Source organism: Python bivittatus, unplaced genomic scaffold, assembly GCF_059951505.1.
Source record: "Python bivittatus isolate LINGU-HERP-01145 unplaced genomic scaffold, Pbiv_v1 ctg000080_np1212, whole genome shotgun sequence".
Lineage (NCBI taxonomy): Eukaryota > Metazoa > Chordata > Lepidosauria > Squamata > Pythonidae > Python > Python bivittatus.
Window position 1 is genome coordinate 52608066 of NW_028277035.1, and position 19813 is coordinate 52627878.

Sequence of the window (19813 nt, forward strand, 5' to 3'; positions counted from 1 at the left end):
ACTCTAGGGAGGCAGGGTATGAACGTAGAGCAATCAGGCCCATCCGCCCTCTTGCAAAGTTCTACCTTGTTCTCTTGCCACCAGAGGGGAGGAAATAGAGGCAATGCCGTGCAATATTGTAGGGAAGAACAGGTTGGGCTTATCCCAAAAATGTAGGAATCAAAGAGACAGGATCTAAACACAGGAATGGAAGCAATTATACAATTGGGAGAGTTGAAATATTGTAATAGCCACAGTTCAAAAAAACCTCAATTCCATTTTACACAAACTTCTCTAAACCTGTGCTCAAAATGGACTCGTGTGGATTCCTTCTGTGATTCCTTGTCTGTTCTGAAATATTAAAGAATTTATGCTGTTTAGCATTTTTCAATCCTTTTGCAAAAGCCCCTTCAGTACTTGTTTGTGTGATTTATACTCATAGTTGGGCATAAGGGGTTTGTGTATATCAGCCCATTTTGAGTCCATGGATTAAAGGAGACTATAAATTTACAAATGACAAACGATTAAAAGATTGTTTCTAGTCTTTGGCATTTTAAATTAAATTAATATTTAATATAGCTCAGTTAATGGAAAAATAAGTTTTCTAAAAAATATTTATTGGCATGTTAAAAGGTCAAGCTATAAATACAACAGTAGAAAGATCAAGTAGTGCTTCTTCTGACAGCACTACTTTATTCATCCCATTCCTCTTCATTCTCCAAGTCAGATTCAAACTCTTCATTACCTGGAAGAAAAGATCAAAGATGGAGGCACTTTTATTCACTTAAGCCATTATTATAAATATTAGAAGTTTTTTTAAAAAAAAATAGACAATGTACTCTCATCCATGCTTCTCTGTATTTAATTTTGTCTTACAAGAAGTGTAAAAAAACTAGGCTGCAAAATAAGGAATACAAATTTTATGTGCCTAGATGAGTTGCAAAACATGCAAGTAGGGGATTACTAGAAACTCCAATGTTGCAGTCTCTGAATGAAAATGCTGGCAATTCATCTCCTAACAGGAGTTCTCTCAAAATTCCAGCTAGACAATTGGCCATGACCTCCTACAGGATGCTATAAACTCTCACAAGGACATTTTTCTCCCCAGCTGACATTCAACATTCTATAGCTCCTGAGTTATTGTTCTCTGGGGTTTGTCAATGTTTTCCCCACCCTCCACCCAATTATTGATACTTCCTCAATTTCATCTCTGCTTCTATCAGCCCACTCCAATTTCATATTAATGGGGTTAATTAACAGTTCTATAAAACAACTTTAAGAACTAGTGAAAAATTGACTACAGAAAATTCTCTGCACCATCCCCTTAAGAAGTGATAAATGTGTTTGCATAATGCACTCAGCCAGTTTGTTGTTAGAGACCTAGTGTGTCATTTGAATCTGGACTTTGGGACAAATTGTGGTAAGGCAGAGTATCCTAATTATAGTTTCCTAAAGTTTACTCACTTTAAATATAGATCTAGAAGAAAGAATCAGTCTGAGGTTTATCACTGCCTAACTTTTTTTTTTATCTATCAAAACAGAAAAAAAGGAGCGGGAACATCAGCCAGCTAACTACTGCAAACCAGCAATATAGACCTGGCCTCAGTTACTATTTTGTCTTCTGTAAGATCAACGGGTAAATCATTTCCTCATTATTAGCACCATATATTAGCTTAATATATTGTGTGAACATCTTTAGTTCTTAAAATTGAAATATAAATGGAATATACTGCTCCCCCACCCATCATCTTGAATTGTATATAGGCTTTTTATATAGAATTGTTATTAGTTATTTTAATATGGATATCTATGTTTTTATTGTTTTTATCGTTTCAGATTTTAATTGTAAGCCACCCAGAGTCACCCTCTGGGGGAGATGGGCAGCATATAAATGTAATAAATAAATACTAGGTTTAATTCATTCCATCAAAATAAAAAGTAGCCTAAACATTTAGCATAAGTGTCTCAAGGATGTCAAGATCACTTCACTGATAAAACTTAGAAATGCAGTTTATTTACCAAACATGCTTAAAAACAACTTCAAAGGAATGAATTGTTCCATGTGACATTGAGGGAAAGATAGCAAGCTCCTAAGAAAAACAGTAATATTTTGATATCAAACCTCCACAGAGGTAGTACCTTTACAGTATTTGGTCAAATAAAGTTTTAGCTGCAAATTTCTGAATTTCAAGGGAGAATTCTTTATCAAGCAAGGGAGGAGGATGAGATCAATTTTTGAATGAAATCTGTATCAGTACATATTCTTAAATGGAATGAAGGAACCCTTCCCAACACACAAAACATGTTTTATCAAGTATTAGAGGAAGTACTTAGATGCTCTACCCAACAGAAGTAGTAACAAATAAATTATTGTAAAACCCCCACATATTTTGAAAATATATATTCTAACTGTTTAGGTTAAAAACATTTCCATTATGTGCATTCTATAATCCAAAGTTTCTGTAACACATGCACCACATTTAAAAGAATTCAAAAGTTTGGGGGTTTTTTCATTTTATTCGGCAGGTGTGATTGAAGACATTTTGCTACCTGAGGGAAAAGATCAGATGGAATATTCTCCACATTCATGTGCAAAAGCTGTCCAGACTGGCAATTTTATCTTTTTGACCACAGGGTGAGGTCAAAAAAGTCAAGATGGCAGCCATGACAGTATGATCAAAGCATTGCACATAAAAAACAGATGGCCCTTCTGTAACACCATCATGGTTGCCATCTTGACTGTTTTGACCTTAACCTGATAAGACAATATTCTGCACCAAATCTGAGAGCAATAAGCTAGCTCAGTGGGCACTGGATAGAGATTATCTAGCACATAAAGCTCTCCATTTCACTTTACCAGTGTTCCCCAACAACTAAGCAGAGTAATGTGCTATCATCTAACAAATTTCAATTAGCCTCTTAGCTAGAATCAAGAACATCAAATTATGATACTTCAGACTCTTCCACACAACCTGCCAGTTGGAGATGTTTCAGGAGTCAGCCTGCATTCAGCCACGGCTTCCTGCTGGCTGTTCACATACTTATGCAGAAACCAAAGCCAATGCTTTGTGCTTGGAAAGGCTGATATTAGGTATACTGTAGTTTAGTTTCTCATAGGAAAATGTTTCCACAGAAAGAGGAAGGGTTATTGCATTGGCATCAAAGGTGGACTCTTTAAATTACTAGGGAACTCGGGAAAAGGGGACGGGGTGAGAATCTGAGAGGTGCATAATGGCTGGCAATTAAGATCTAAGATGGATGCTGGTAGTTAAAAACCAATGGTGGTTGGTAAACTGATAACTGGGTTGAAGGCTTGCTAGTAGGAGTGTAGCCTGAGGACCACGAAGCAGAACTGGACAAGCCCAGGTAAGATTGCCAAGGACCTAAAGAGATGAAGCTGTGGGATCTGGTCTACTCTGTACAGATGACAGAAGATAAAGTTTTACCAGCCAAAGAAAAGCCAGTTGACAGACTGACTGAGGGAAATTGCTGGCCAGTAACTTTAAGCCCTTTTTGGATTCTAAATAGTAGGTGTTAAAGTATTTTGAAACACAGGTGGTCAACACTGATTATGTGCCATCAAGTCAGCATCAACTCTTAGCAGCCACACAGATTTTCTCTCTGACAATCTGTCCATAACCTGGTCCTTCAGGTCTTTCAACAGTACACCCATCACCACAGTAACTGAGTCCATCTTCCTGCTGGTTGCCTTTGTCTTCTCTTTCACCTTTCCCAGTATTACAGCCTTCTCCAAAAAAACTAGGTCTTCACATAATATGTCTGAAGTATGATAACTTGAGCCTAGTGATTTAGGCTTTAAGTTAGGACTTGGGTTGATTTGTTCAATGATCCATTGTTTGTTTTCTTGGCTGTCCATTATATTCTCAAGAGTCTTCTCCAACAGCAAAGTTCAAAAGCGCCAATACCCTTTCTATCCTTTTTCACAGTCCAACTTTCACTTTATGGAGTGTCTCAGGAAACACCATTACTTGAACTCTTCTGATCTTTGTAGTATAGAAGCATCTGAATATCTTTTCCAAGGCCTTCATGGCTACTCTACCAAATACTAGTTGCAGATATTTCTTGACTGCTTGTTCCTTTACTGTTGATGGTTGATCCTAAAAGGTAGAAGCTATCTACCACTGTGATATTTTTATTGTGGATGGTTGTTGCACCTGTTGTCATTAGTCTAGTCTTCTTTATATTTAATTTTAGTCCCATTTTTTTACTGTGCTGCTTGACTTTTATCACTAGAGCTTGCAGATACTTTGCATTTTTAGCTCTCAGTAGTGTCAACAGCATAGCGCAGGTTATTGATATTTCTCCCTCCAGTTATAAAACCATGCTGACCTTCCAATCCATCTTCCCTTAATACATATTCAGCATATAGGTTGAATAAATAAGGGGAGAGTAGACAACCTTGTCTCACTCTCTTGCCAATCTGGAGCCATGTTCTGTCCATACTGTGGCTTGCTGACATATATATAGATTTCATATGAGGACAATGAGATGTTCTGGGGTTCCCATCTTTCTAAGCACATTCCACAGTTTGACATGAGTGATTATAGGAAGACCTTCAATTGTGTCAATAAAGCACATACTGACATATTTTTGGTATTTTTTGGCTTTCTCAATTATCCAGCATGCATCGACAATAATGTTTTGTGTTCTTCAGCTTTTTCTAAAGCCAGCTTAAACATCTGGCATCTCTTTTTCCATGTAGTGCTCTAATCTGCATTGGATGGTTCTAAGTTCTATTTGTTAGCATGTGAAATTAAGGATATAATACAATAGTTTGCAAACTCTATTAAGTCTCCATTTTGGGGTAGTGGAATGTAGATTGACCTTTTCCAATCTGTTGGCCACTGTGTCATTCTCCAGATTTGATGGCATAGCTTGGTTAGAATTTTACTGATTCTTCTTCTGTTCCTTGCCATATTTCTGTGGATATTCCATCAGCACCTATAGCCTTCTGACTTGATAAGTACTAGAATGCTGTAGCTTCATCTTCTAGTACTAGAGATTCTTAAAAGAAGGGAATAACATCTAAGGTACCTTGGATGTTGATATCTACTATACAGTATTTAAGTATACTAATTCCATCTTTGTTCTTCTTTGAATCAGTTACTATCTGTCCATTGGCCACCTTTAGCATAGCAATTCAAGATTGGAACCTCGGAGTTTGAAAATCATTTGGAAGACTTTCCTTGTTTTTCCATGTCTGTTTCCATCTTCACTGTTTTTACAGATGTTGTAATACCACTACTTGTCTCTTCTAAAAGCTCTCCGAAACTCTTAATGAAATTTCTTCCGTAGATATTTGTCTTCCTAGGCTGTGGCTGCTCTTCTTTATATGGCAATTTCCAGAGTTTGTTCTGACATCCAATTTTCTTTCTGTTTTTTTCATCTTTGGCAGTCTCTTTTCACATTAATCCTTAACTTCTTTAAAGTTCATCCCATAGTTCCTCTGGTTCTCTATCAATGAGATTATCAAAATAATGCCTGAGATTTTCCTTGAAAATGGAGGATATATGCTCAAGATCCCATTGTGAAAACAACCACCACCACCTCCTCTTCCTCGAACTTTCACATAAGCAGTTCATGATCTGTTTCTCAGTCAGCACCTGGCCATGTCGTTAATGCTATAACTAGCTCTCTTCTACCTCCCCTTAGCAATAATAGAATCAATTTGATTTCTATGTACTCCATTTGGTGATATACATGTATAGAGGGATTGTTTTGACTGCTTGAAGACAGTATTAGCTATGAAGAAATAATTGGAGTGGCAGAAATTGATAAGTCATTCCCCTGCTTCATTTTGGTTTCCTAAGCCACAGAATCCAACCTCATTTTCCTCCTTAATATTTCCAACTTTGGCATTCCCGTCTCCAGTCACAAGCAGCACGTCTTGCTTGCATGTTCGGTCAATTTCAAATTGAACTTGATCATGAGTCCATCTCAATTCACTGATGCCTAAGATGTCAGTTTGTAATCGTTTCATCTTTCACTGAGTTGAGCTTTCCTGTGTTCATTCTTCCTACACTCCATGTTCCCACTGTAATTCTGTCTTTGCAGCTTCAGATTTTCTTTTCCTGTATGGCAACATCAGCAACTAGATGTCCTGAAGGCTTTAATCTAGCTATGTCAAATACCATTAGTACCCTGAAAGATCCAAAGCTCTGTTAGCATATTTACCATTGCCTTCTCCCACACAGTGTGAGTTGACGCCTTTGCCATTGTCACTAAAGCAGTCATCTGCCTTCAGCATCTTCATATATTTCTGCTGCCCGATATAGGTGCCTGCTTGCTTTGGCTGGACAGCTGGGATGACCTTCACACCTTAGGTGACCCTGCTGGGAATATATACTCTTGGCATATATTCCTAGCGTTCTTCACTAACCCCTCCCCCCACCTCCGCCATAATGAGGCAAGCACAGAATTTGTGGGGGAGAGGGGTAGACATACACTAAGCTAAAAGTATGCCTTGTAAACATATGTTTAGGGAAGCTTTAGGCTGCACAGTTCAGTAGAAGGGGGAAAATCCAGTTACAAGGCTATTTAGATCATCCTATCCTATCCTATAATTCAGGGACTCTATTCCTGCTGGATCTATACTTGAAACTACAAGAGGAAGCTCCTGTATTCAAGTATTTCTTTCAATAATTTTAAATTTTGAATATTGCTCTACAGAGAAATTATTTAGATTTTCATAGTGAATCTACTTGGATTTACTCAACCTTGCCTTATACTTTTAGGTTTATCCTATTTTTATTGATTTTACTGTATTTTAAGTTTTCATTTAACTTATTGGATTATGTTGAAAGACTATTCATCTTTAGCTGACATCTTAAGATGGAGTCCCAAAGAAAGAACTGGGTCCTATGTTAGGACTGAATTGCTTAAATATGATACATTGTTAAACATTTAAGTGCTTTTTTAAAATATTGTATTGAATATTTGATGAATTTATTATATTCAATTAGTATTTTGTTCTTAACATATTATCCTTTTCCCAAACTTGTTTCATGAAAAAGTATTTAAGGATAAATCTGTTTCTCATTTAAAAAAAAAAAAAGAATAAGAGGAGGTGCAATAAAGATGACAATTTGACAAAAACAAATGAAGACCAGCAAGAGTTAAGAGATGTTTCTACTACAATATCACAAATTAGAAACTTATGTATAAGTGAATTGCATATGTTACAACAGAAACTTGATTTGAAACTTAAAAATTGGAATACAACTAAGTTGATTCAGAAAAAATAATCGATTCTTCTAAAGCTTGGAAATACAATAATAGAGATTTTACTAGATGACCCTGCAGATATACTCTGAACACAGAGATGAGATTTTTAACATCTTGCTTCCAAGAAAGAAAAATTAAATACAGGTTGGCTACTTCATTTTGTCTAGAGGTTTTATGAATGATGACAGACTTTGTAGTTCAGCAGAGGACACTACGACAATGCTTGAGTCTTTGTAATAGAATAAAAAAGATTTCAGAACAAACAGAAGATCAAACATTAGATTAGCAAAAGCTCTTTGAATAAATTGAATTGATCAATTGACACCATGGATAAATTAAAATATTCTCAAGAAACACCGATGGACTGAATAGCCCATTAAAAAGAAAAAGTACTTTCTGAAATTTTTTTAAAAAGGGAAAAAAGCAGATATATGTCTTCAAGAGGTACATGTTTAAAAAATAGGGTTAATCTGTCAAAATATAAACACTGAGGTCAATATTCAGGCTTCTGGTGGAAAGAAGAAAAATGAAATAGTTATATATATCAAGAGCTTATCATGAAACTGGGAAAAACATTCAAGTTGAAGTAGGGAAATTATTATTATTATGGTTTCAAGCTGAACAAGGGAAAGTCACAGTTGGTTCAATCTACAGTATACTCAGTAAATTTATTCTCCTTTTGCAATTTCAATCACTTCTTGAAATTACAGGAGATGTTTTGATTCTCAGAGATATGATCTTTTCCCCCGATCTTGGTAAATCTGGTTCATACTAAAGAAATTCAGGCAAACTGCCAAAAAAATGTTGTAGATTAAATGTCATCACTCTTATATACAGTGGGGCAAAAAAAGTATTTAGTCAGCCACCAATTGTGCAAGTTCTCCCACTTAAAAAGATGAGAGAGGCCTGTAATTTTCATCATAGGTATACCTCAACTATGAGAGACAAAATGGGGGGGAAAATCCAGAAAATCACATTGTCTGATTTTTAAAGAATTTATTTGCAAATCATGGTGGAAAATAAGTATTTGGTCAATATCCAAAGTTCATCTCAATACTTTGTTATATATCCTTTGTGGGCAATGACAGAGGTCAAACGTTTTCTGTAAGTCTTCACAAGGTTTTCACACACTGTTGCTGGTATTTTGGCCCATTCCTCCATGCAGATCTCCTCTAGAGCAGTGATGTTTTGGGGCTGTCGCTGGGCAACACGGACTTTCAACTCCCTCCAAAGGTTTTCCATAGGGTTGAGATCTGGAGACTGGCTAGGCCACTCCAGGACCTTGAAATGCTTCTTACGAAGCCACTCCTTCGTTGCCCGGGGTGTGTGTTTGGGATCATTGTCATGCTGAAAGACCCAGCCATGTTTCATCTTCAATGCCCTTGCTGATGGAAGGAGGCGTTCACTCAAAATTTCACGATACATGGCCCCATTCATTCTTTCCTTTACACGGATCAGTCGTCCTGGTCCCTTTGCAGAAAAACAGCCCCAAAGCATGATGTTTCCACTCCCATGCTTCACAGTAGGTATGGTGTTCTTTGGATGCAACTCAGCATTCTCTCTCCTCCAAACACGACGAGTTGAGTTTAGACCAAAACGTTCTACTTTGGTTTCATCTGACCATATGACATTCTCCCAATCCTCTTCTGAATCATCCAAATGCTCTCTAGCAAACTTCAGACGGGCCCGGACATGTCCTGGCTTAAGCAGGGGGACACGTCTGGCACTGCAGGATTTGAGTCCCTGGCAGCGTAGTGTGTTACTGATGGTAGCCTTTGTTACTTTGGTCCCAGCTTTCTGCAGGTCGTTCACTAGGTCCCCCCGTGTGGTTCTGGGATTTTTGCTCACCATTCTTGTGATCATTTTGACCCCACAGGATGAGATCTTGCGTGGAGCCCCAGATCGAGGGAGATTATCAGTGGTCTTGTATGTCTTCCATTGTCTAATTATTGCTCCCACAGTTGATTTCTTCACACCAAGCTGCTTGCCTATTGCAGATTCAGTCTTCCCAGCCTGGTGCAGGTCTACAATTTTGTTTCTGGTGTCCTTCAACAGCTCTTTGGTCTTGGCCATAGTGGAGTTTGGAGTGTGACTGTCTGAGGTTGTGGACAGGTGTCTTTTATACTGATAACAAGGTCAAACAGGTGCCATTACTACAGGTAACAAGTGGAGGACAGAGGAGCCTCTTAAAGAAGTAGTTACAGGTCTGTGAGAGCCAGCATCTTGCTTGTTTGTAGGTGACCAAATACTTATTTTCCACCATGATTTGCAAATAAATTCTTTAAAAATCAGACAATGTGATTTTCTGGATTTTTTTTCTCATTTTGTCTCTCATAGTTGAGGTATACCTATGATGAAAATTACAGGCCTCTCTCATCTTTTTAAGTGGGAGAAGTTGCACAATTGGTGGCTGACTAAATACTTTTTTGCCCCACTGTATGTGTGGAAACATAAACTTTAGAGAAAGAATGTATCTATTTTCCTCTTACACAGAAGTGTTGGATGTCTAATTCATTATCTAAACTTACAGAAGTGGAAGTTGCAGCAATTGCTTATGCAGTAATGATTATAAAACTGCACAGAGGAACACTTGGCTCAAAAAGGTAGAGACTGAACGTCCTGTTATTACTTCACATAAAGCTTAAATTGAAATGCTTGATGTTTCTTCATACTGTTCACAATATAGGATTCCAGTAAAATATTTGAGAGAATTATTCATTTGTTTGGCAGTGAATAAAAATAAAGCCATCAAAACAACATGATATATTGTTGAATAATTTGAAGCAATTAGAATCAAAACACAAGCAGAAGCCAATGCTGGATATACAGTACAACAAAAGATTAAGGCAGCCTGTAACCAATTAGATCTTATGGAAATAAATAAGACTTATAAGAAGATGCATTTTGTTAAGCTGAAGTACTTTGAGAAAAGCAAATAAATTGAGAAAACAACTTTTTTTTATGCTGCTACGCATAAGAGCCCTATATCATAGTTTGTTGATTCACACTGAAGTTTACTACAGGAGGAGAACTCAACCACTTGTAAATCATGTTGACGGCTTAGTTTTGTATCAACCCAGCCAATGGTCACATTGTAGTTAAAGCAGATAGGAATTTAGCACAATGCATAATCCCAGCCACTGCCAGGCAATGGATCTATGGAGTTTTTCCAGCCCTTTTTAGAGATCCAGGGATTGAATCTGGGCCTTCTAACAGGCAATAACACCTGCCCTGGCTACTACTCTAAGGAAACAAAATAGTTGATATTAGGTTTGTCAAAATGTATGGAGTTTTCCAAGTTTGTATCAATAACCAATAATGAGCAAATCAAATTAGTCCTTACAGGCCATACACATTTCTCATTAGCTAATGAACGAACACCCAGTATTAAAAGGAAACATAGCCAGTCCAGAAAATGTATTTGGTTATTTCTTGGGAGACAATTTACTTTCCTCCAAGGGCAGTTGCCATATCTGTGATTCTTTAAAAGAACCAGCACGCATGGCAGTTTTCGTTTCTTCTTGCTAGGGGTGTGTGTGTGTGTGTGTGTAGAGCAATTTAAGTCTTCATCTACCTGAAGCATGTATTGCGTTGTGCCTCTTCTGAATTACATCCTTGAGTGCAGCTACTATTCCTTCATCTTTGGGAGGATGATTTTGAGCCACCTGTTTCTCAGAGACAAAGATTTAAACAGTGAAACATATGTTAGGAGATCAAGCCTATAATGGAATTAATTATTAATAAAGCCAGCTAGCCAACCCACCACCTACTGGGGAAGGGGGCGGGCTTTACTAGGTCAGTATTAAGCACTCACCTGCCCTTCTTGTTCATCTCTTCAAAACTGATCTGTTTATCACCGAGATGTGCATCCCATCTTATTCTCAATATATAGTGCTTAAGGCCATTAAAAACTTTGCTGCATCTTTCACTCATACAGTACATTCTAGCCTGTAACATTCAACTGCTCAGTTCTGTCACCCTCAACTATCTGAAAAATTCCTGCCCAGTTGCCTCAATTTACTTTTCTGGCTACCCTATATGGTTGGAACTCCCTTCAGAAATGACCCTGGGATACCCTCATTCCTTGCAACCTCAAATTCTGCTACTTTTCCTTTGTGTCTTCTGCACATTCCTTAAAGCTACTTATTGCAGCCCTCCCAGCCTGATGCCTCCAAGTGTATTGCATTTACTGCTCCCAAATCTGACTGATTCATCCTAGCTATGAAATGATATACCATCCCAAAGCTTGATCAAGCTTTGTAGATTTGGTTTGTATTTGAACCGCTCTCATTTTCAAAAAGCTGTATAAAGTTCTGTGGCTTTAAAATAGTAGCAGAACCACACCCAAAATGTATGGAGGGGATGACAAACTTAGTAACTGTACTTTCTTCCCTAGATTAAGGAATATGAAATGTTCATCACTCCTCAGGTATCACCTACATCTATTTATCTGCTTTTGCATGTGATAAGACTTTTATTCCAATAATCAACTCATAACTGAGTTTTTTTCATTAGCTATTGTTTTCTTATGATTCTTATAATGCCATTTTGGAGGTGTTCATTTTGATTTATACTATTTTGATTTTCATTTTGATTTATACTATTTATTTGCAAAGCATCTTGAGTTTGAGTCTGTCATTAAAAGATGGAATATAAATATTCAGTGTGAAACTCAATGCCAAGACAACCCAGCCCAAATGACATAATTTAAAGATATTCAACAAATTTTTCCACTTGCATACTCCTCAATCAAGGATCCAGTCACTTATGCCACCAGTTCAGAACTAGTGAGAAAAAGCTTAAGCCCCACTCAGCAGAATGAGCACGTGAGTCCCCAAATGCAGCTTACCATATTAAGACACACTACAATTTAAAGACCATTCGGTTCTGACACTAAAATTGCACAATTCAATCCAGTCCCTACAATAAGTCTGTGGGTCACATTTTCCTCCTTTTTGATCCACCCCAAATAGCAATTCCGTTAAATTCTGGCAGCATTTTAATCAAGTATTTATCATCACCATAGTCCCATTGACTGTTTTCAAAATCTGAATGCAATAACATAATGTACTGTATCTATTGTACTCTTTCCATACAGTGGAGATTGTTGTATCACTAAGAAATCTGTATGGAAATTATTACTTTGGCTACCTGGATTATTTCAGTTATTAAACATGTTGTGAAGGCCCTCTTTGTTGGGATCATTAAAATCATTGTTCTATTTTAAAGAACACTATCACATGGAAGATACAAACATGTAGAGTTTGTGCAGCGAAAATAAAAATACTTAAGCTAGCAACACAACTTTTCTTGAACTGATTTTAAATAGATCAAATCATTTCTTAGACTGAGACATTCCAAATCCATTGAATTTCCTATTTATGTTAAACATTTCTAAATTATTTTTAGCTATTTTTTCTCTACATGTCTGAAACAGGAAAACAATCTACTGGCTGGCAAATTAGACACAAAAGGTTCACTCTTAAAAAAGAACTGCTCCCTCTCCAAGCCAGTGTTTCTCAACCTTGGCCACTTTAAGATGTGTGGACTTCAACTCCCAGAATTCCCCAGCCAGCATGCTGCCTAGGGAGTTCTGGGAGTTGAAGTCCACACATCTTAAAGTGGCCAAGGTTGAGAAACCCTGCTCCAGGCTTTTGGGCTACAAGATACATTAATTCCATCAGCTTTCTTCTTGGCTTCATGAAAACAGATAAGGTAATTAGCTATCATTGCAATATTTAGGCCTGATTTAATTTCATTTTACAAGTTAGAGGTTAGAGTAAATCTCTAGTAACAAAGGTCCTTTTGCTTGTATAACTGGAACTTAAGCTATTATAAAAATCCTCCCTATTCCTTCAATTTCCCTCAGGCAATTAATAGCATGTAAAACATTTTAATATAGCTACTTTTACTACTGAGACATTTGTCTTTCAGTTGGCACAAGCTTGATATAAACTGGCTTGTACATCCAGGGGCGGGGAGGGAAAAACAGGGCACTCAGACCATCTATGATCCATTTCTGCGTAAAGGTCCTGTTTTTCATAAGCCACTGGGTGACATGAGTAGTTTTCCTATGTGAGACCTGCCTAAGAAATTGACACAGATAACTTATCTTCACATTCTAGTGATAGTGTAAACTCTGTCTATGTTTAACTAGGAATGCATATCATCAGAATACCCAAACAACCATGTTTATAAACCTAGTACGTCTTTGAACTTAAGAATTAGTTATATCAACTTTCTTTCTTAAAATTGGCCAGGAACATGCTTAATTTCAAAAAGGCACAACGTTGTGCTAGTTTACCTGCAGATGTATAGGTAGTTTGCATGATCTGCTGGAGAAAGGGCCTGCATAGGACTAAGCGTTATGACTGCTAGGTAAGCTTGCACAAATTCAGCAAGATGATTTTATACTAGCACTAGATATCTTGAGTCAGCCATTGTCATTCTATGGCCTCTAAAAATGCTTGCCAGTTCATGACATTTCAGAACTGCAACCTCAAGATGGAATGCAAATAAACAGCAAGAGTTCCAGCAAGCTTTTCCATAACTGCTGTGATTTTACCTTAATCAATACCAAGATATATTGAATAGATGGGGTTTTTTTGCTTCATTGTAAGTATCTAAATCAGTGTTTCTCAACCTTGGCAACTTTAAGATGTGTGGACTTCAACTCCCAGAATTCCCTAGCCAGCATAGCATAGCTGGCTGGGGAATTCTGGGAGTTGAAGTCCACTCATCTTAAAGTTGCCAAGGTTGAGAAACACTGATCTAATCAGTTAACATTTCTCCTTTAACAGAAAATACTATTTAGGCTGTACAGTACACTCCATGTCTGAGGTTCCTGTCAAATTTAATTCCAAAATTACTTTTGGCGTTAACCTTAAACTAAAGTGGACCCTAGAGTTAAAAAAAAAAAGAAGATAATTACTGGTTTTAATGGTGTTCCTTTTCTGATCTGACAAATTAGAGCTTCTTGGCTGATAGGAGTTAGGTGATAGTCACTATGTGCTCTTTTCAGATGCTCTTCCTTCAGGCTTTGGATCAAATTATGGTGGGATGTCCTTTTGGAAGGAGACATGCAGGATACTTGAGATATGACTATGGAAGGAAGGGAGGGAGGAAGGACTTCATTACAGAGTAATCCATGCGATTCTGAAATGGAGGAAGGCGCAGCTAGGTGTTCGGCAACATAGCTCCTTTGTGCACCTGAGAATGGAACCCAGCTCATGAGGCTGATTTATTTAGTGGTTTGATTTGTATCGTGGAGAATAAAGCAGAGGGCAGTCAAGTGATTCGACTGAGAAAAGATAAATCTATAAAATGAAAACACACCTGTTCAACTCTAATTCAGTCCACTGAATTATATTTTCAATACATTGGTTTACTTAAGCTGGGGTTTGTGAAACTAACCTTTTTGCATAAAGAGCAATTCTGTTTCCTGGTAGAGGTATACATTATTAATAAATGGAGTTATTCAACATGTGTCTATTTTATATTCAAGTTCTTACATTTATGGCTGCATAGTCAGGACTAACTTAAACAATAAGAGTGCATGCTAAATATGTCGTGCAAGCCACCTCAAAACTATCAAATCCAGATATTCTCTGCTAGCAGCAATTTGTGGTTTAGAAATACTGTTCTGTCTCGCTCGATCTGAGCAGTGAACTTTCTAGGATAGCTTTTTGAAAAGGCCACACTGGAAACTACCATCTCTGAAGAATCACTGTTTACTGGAAGTGTACAAGACTGCTTCTTCAAGTCTCAGCCCCCAATGCCCCTAGTAATGCATGACAAGGAACCTAACACATGGATAGAATGCAGCTAATGCTTGTAGAAGCCAACTTGTACTTTGAAAGACCCATGGACATGTTTTTAAAGGAAACTGAATTTTAACATACATTGGCCCAATGGGTATCCCAGGTGGTTTGCGGGGGGGGGGGGGCTTTCTCTGATAGCACTGTTGCTCTAGCTTTAACCTTTAGTGCAGACAATATTCAAGAAGCTTGAAAGAACTTTCAATACTGCCAGTGGAAGAATGGCTATTATAATTTTAGAAGCATATCTGGAAGTTTCCAAATGCAACTAATGTGCTGATTCACACCCAAGGATTTTTAGATCATGTGATAAAGTCTTAGCAGAGCACATACATACATCATATCTTCATATGGTGCAAGGAGCACAATAGCCAATCCCCAAACAATTAGGGCAAGGTGCACATATGTATTACTGTAGATCCACTTTTTTATATATACACAGACAGATATTTGGTCACACTTTCCTCAAAACCAAATAAACCAGTAGAACACTGCTGAACAAGGCCTTTTGTCAATGTTCACTTTCAGGATATCTGAGCTCTGAAGGAATGCAGTTTGAAGAAGATATTGTTTAAGTGCCCTTAAAGAAATCTCTTTGGAAGAAATTATACAAATGCTATAGGAAAAAAGGAAGTAGTTGAATATTACCCATTAATTTATAAACAGCTCATAAACACAAACCAACTGGAGGCTGCAATATTTGTGCAGTAACATTACATGTATTTACAGAAAACAGCTGATGGCTATACACAGTTATCTGAGCATACCTTTTGCTTTTGCCTCTTTTAATACAGCTTGGATTCCCCCTTGTTTCTCAATTGTTTCAAAAATCTTTTTTGAAGTCCTCTTGTCCTTCAGATGATCTTGTGTTATACCAGCTTGAGCAAATATCAACTTTAATTCAGGCTCTATGTTGGTCTACAAGATAAACCATAACAATCTCTTAAACCTATATCAGAAGAATGGTCATGGGTCTCATTGCTTTCTAGTTCACCAAGTTCACTAGGATTCATAGTGGGAAAATCAAATGATACATATACTGTACCCAAAATAATGTTGCTGGCTAAAATATAATTGTAATTGTTTTATTGTGGCTTAGTAGGCTATGAGTGGTCAAACTATTGGAATTCTTTAAGCTTTCCCTTGCTAAATTATAATTCTTAGTAGTCTCAATAAAGGCAAATATTTTTGAACTGTGGAGTCCTTGGGGTTCTCTGAGCTTGGTTGTTTTCTTGCAAATGTTTCATTACCTGGCTAGGTAACATCTTCAGTGCTAGAATGGGATGGGGTTTGCTCTCTGTTTATATACCATGGCATGCCCTGCCAGTGTTGGTGGGGTTTTGTTTTGCTCCTCTGGTAGTTCCTTGATTAGGGCATTAGTGGTCTTTTAGGGAAGTTGTAAGCATTGCCACAGCAAACATGAAGATTTACTGTAAAGAGTTGCACAAAGATGGAAATGAGAAAAACAAGCTTTTGACAACTACATGTCTATGCCCATCAGCTTCAAGCTTACAGGAAACCTTTGTAAAATCTCATTGCACATCTTGAATCACTTAGACCACAGCTCTCTGACCAAGTAAAAGCATAAATTTAACGAACAGAAGACCAATTTTTGCCTTAACAGCAAAAGTTTCAAATAAGTACAAATGGGAAAATAGTGGTACTGGTTCCAGAGGAGTAGTTATAGACCTTGGCAACTACTTACAGCAGAATCTGTTTGGAGACTCCATCCAATGTGACAGAGATGTCTAAAAGATATTAGATTTATAAAGTATTAGTGAAAATCTACAAGTTCAAGAATATGTATCAGCTCCTATAGTCAAGTTATGATTTATATTTAAATTTATTTTCCTTTTCCATCCCCAGCACAAATGGAGGCATATTCTAAGAAGCGACTACTCCACAGAAGATAGCAAGGATAAAATGCACACACACACACACTTGTTCTCACTTACTTGAAATTACTCGGAGACCCAATGTAAGCTTTGTTCAATCTTTTTCTTAGTTTTCCTCTCCTCTTTGTTCTCTCATGCATTTTTTGAATAATATAAAATGAGAAAGGTGAGACCTTGCATTTTGGAGATCTTGAATTTGAATGAAGCAAAGACAATGGACTAGATACCTTTGACATAGATGCTAAAAGACAGAGAACAAGTAAAACTGACAGCCCACATTACTCAATGTTAGCCAGTTTCAAACATAAGTTAGCAGCTACAAAAAAGTTCAACCTCATATACACAGTTGCTATTTTTAAGAATGTTTTGGAAAGCAAGCTTGCTCTATCTTTATTCATCTTTTTTCACAAGGGTTTTAATTAAATACTACTTTCACTATAACATATGTTTTAAACTTTATTTTTTCAAATTTTATTAGCCATTTTGAATACTCACCAAACTGGAAAGGTAGAATATAAGTCAAATGAATAACCCTTTTGACTTGAACTTGATGTAACAGGTCAGAAAATATTTTACTTTTTAAAGTACTGCTAAAATACTTTGATCTTATTAAATCATCTTTCCATCCTACCACACAAGTTGTTGTTATAAGGAAAAACAAGAATAGAGGATGCCATGTATATATATACCAACTTGAGCTCCTAAAGAATATAGAACAAACAAATCTCCTTTATTGCAGTAATTGCTCCATTTCACAAATATAGGACTTAGTGGCTAAGCAAAAACACAGAAAAATAGAAAACATCCTTCCTAAAGCCTCTCATTCCTTAACTTTCTCTGCTGAGTGGAAAGAAAGAACAGCAACTTTTTAAAACATCCAGAATGTATTTACCAACTGTTACTCCTTGTCCAAATAATGCCATTTTATCACAACTTAAGTTACACTCTTCTCCACAGGCTTTCACAGTAACAATCCTCAGCAAAGCACTTCATGACGGAACTTAAATAAGGGGGAATGTAAATACAGCTGTCAATAAACTCAGCACAGGAGTTAATGCTTGTTAAGCTTTCTCCAGTTCCACAGCATTTCAACTAATTGATTTCAGGGCTGAGGACTTGAGTCCTAAATGAAAATAGATACTCAACACGGAATTCTAACTGGCAAACCCTGCAGTGAATTATGGGTAGTTTCCCACAAGATGAAAACTCCAGCTGTTTTTGGAATACAATTCCCAGAATTACTAGCTAGCATAACTAGAAACATGGGGAGCTGCAGTTCCAGCACACTTAGAAAGTGAGATACTGGAAGAAGCGGTACTGTGTTTACCTGAAGTGGTTGTATTTGTAATGGATCAGAAGCAGGCTTCTTTCTCTTTTAAATTCCAAGCATATTCCAGGGCTGATGCATATTTTTCAGAACAAATATATATCCAAGATATCCATACATCATACTAAGCCATGGTTTAATTACATCTTGATAGTTCAACCAGATGCAGCTGAGTTCACACAACACCTTAAATCAAAATTCAGTAAGCCACAATACATGAATCCAATCAGTGGTTATGTTTGAATGACTTATTAAGCCAAACCATTGAGTCAATGAGTATGCACATGCTATTGTCTTATTGTACCACACAGGGCTTTTCAGTCAAAGGTTTGAGTGAGCTGCAATTTGCATTTACAGAATTTGTAATCAAGGCTTGTAGTGTTTCAGATGGAACAATAATCCTAGGAGCCTGGTTAAGAAGTCCTGATGAACAGTAAAATGGTGCCACACTCCACCAGACATTTTGGCTTAGTGTGTCATGCAAACATGGCATGTCTTGCAGAGAGTTTGAGGGACACTTATAAAAACAGATATATTTGGGATGCAAGCATCCAACCATCCTTCAGTTGTTATAAAGTTCTTCAGGTGAATGACATCCAGTGGACTCACGCCAGAAAGTGGGCTAGTAATGTATTTGTTCAGCTCTAAACTATAAGAGAAGGAAATCTAAATGCCTATGTTGGTATGCATACTCCAAACTGGGATGCTAATGCAGACTTAGGGTGGTGCAGGGTTGTTGGCCTCCAACTCTCATCTGGCTCAGCTTACATTGTCAGGGGAGCTGTAGTCCATATGGAGACCACTATTTTATCCCCATTGTTTTATGATATTATATTTAATCTAATTTCCTGATCGACACATAGAAAAACAACTCAGGTTGATTCAAATAATGAGGCAGATTCCTATACATAATAAAAGAGCAACCATCCACACAGCCATTAACATCAGTCTCTTGGAAGTATTATAAAGGAAGTTTGTTTTTAGCGTGTTTTAATTAATCAATATTTATCTATTTTAATTAATGTTTATTCTATTTTTACTGCAAACCGCCCAGAGTCACTCTACAGTGAGATGGGTGGTGATGAATTTGAAATATAAATAAATACATTTTTAAAAAAGCAATTCATGTAGCCCCACCCCAAGTGTTTTCTTGCTGTACATTTAGGAAGAAATGAATCTGATTACTTTTTTTTAAGCAGCCAGAATTAAAAGTATAAATGCTTAAGTCAGTGTTGTCCAAACTTGGCCACTTTAAGATGAGTGGACTTCAACTCCCAGAATTCCCCAGCCAGCCATGCTGGCTGGGGAATTCTGGGAGTTGAAGTTCACTCATCTTAAAGTGGCCAAGTTTGGACAACACTGGCTTAAGTACTCATTACAACAGTCTGGAGAGTGGCCTATCACAGGATCAGAAACAGGGATGTGGTTTCCTCAATGTACCACATCTAAAAGACATGCCAAAAATGTCATTTAATTTTCCTGGCTACCCATCCCACCACCACACAAGTCCTAAATGTTTTGTTCAGAGCACTATGGTTTTCAAATAACTC

The 19813-nt window shown here is 37.2% G+C and overlaps 1 protein-coding gene across 2 annotated transcripts; it reads right to left on the reverse strand.

Annotated features, from left to right (window-relative positions):
- Positions 1–597: 597 nt before the first annotated feature.
- On the reverse strand, positions 598–19468 carry LOC112542086 (uncharacterized). Of its 2 annotated transcripts, XM_025173998.2 has the most exons (7): positions 18264–19468; positions 16997–17177; positions 16747–16789; positions 15809–15959; positions 14156–14325; positions 10799–10889; positions 598–724 (listed from the first exon to the last, which is right to left on the reverse strand). In XM_025173998.2, the coding sequence occupies exons 2-7, from the start codon at positions 17170–17172 to the stop codon at positions 672–674; spliced, it is 684 nt and encodes a 227-aa protein (XP_025029766.1). In that variant the 5' UTR covers positions 17173–17177; positions 18264–19468; the 3' UTR covers positions 598–671. The 2 variants fall into 2 exon arrangements, with proteins under 2 accessions (XP_025029766.1, XP_025029767.1); XM_025173999.2 differs by having other exon boundaries at positions 16997–19468.
- Positions 19469–19813: the final 345 nt, after the last annotated feature.

Excerpts from the sequence above, each read along its gene's own strand:
- LOC112542086 (XM_025173998.2), bottom strand. The coding sequence starts at position 17,172 with ATGTCAAAGGTATCTAGTCCATTGTCTTTGCTTCATTCAAATTCAAGA. Across the intron at positions 14,326-15,808 it reads AAAAGAGGCAAAAGCAAAAG|TCATATCTCAAGTATCCTGC; the intron begins GTATGCTCAGAT and ends TTCCTTCCATAG. Across the intron at positions 725-10,798 it reads CAACGCAATACATGCTTCAG|GTAATGAAGAGTTTGAATCT; the intron begins GTAGATGAAGAC and ends CTTTTCTTCCAG.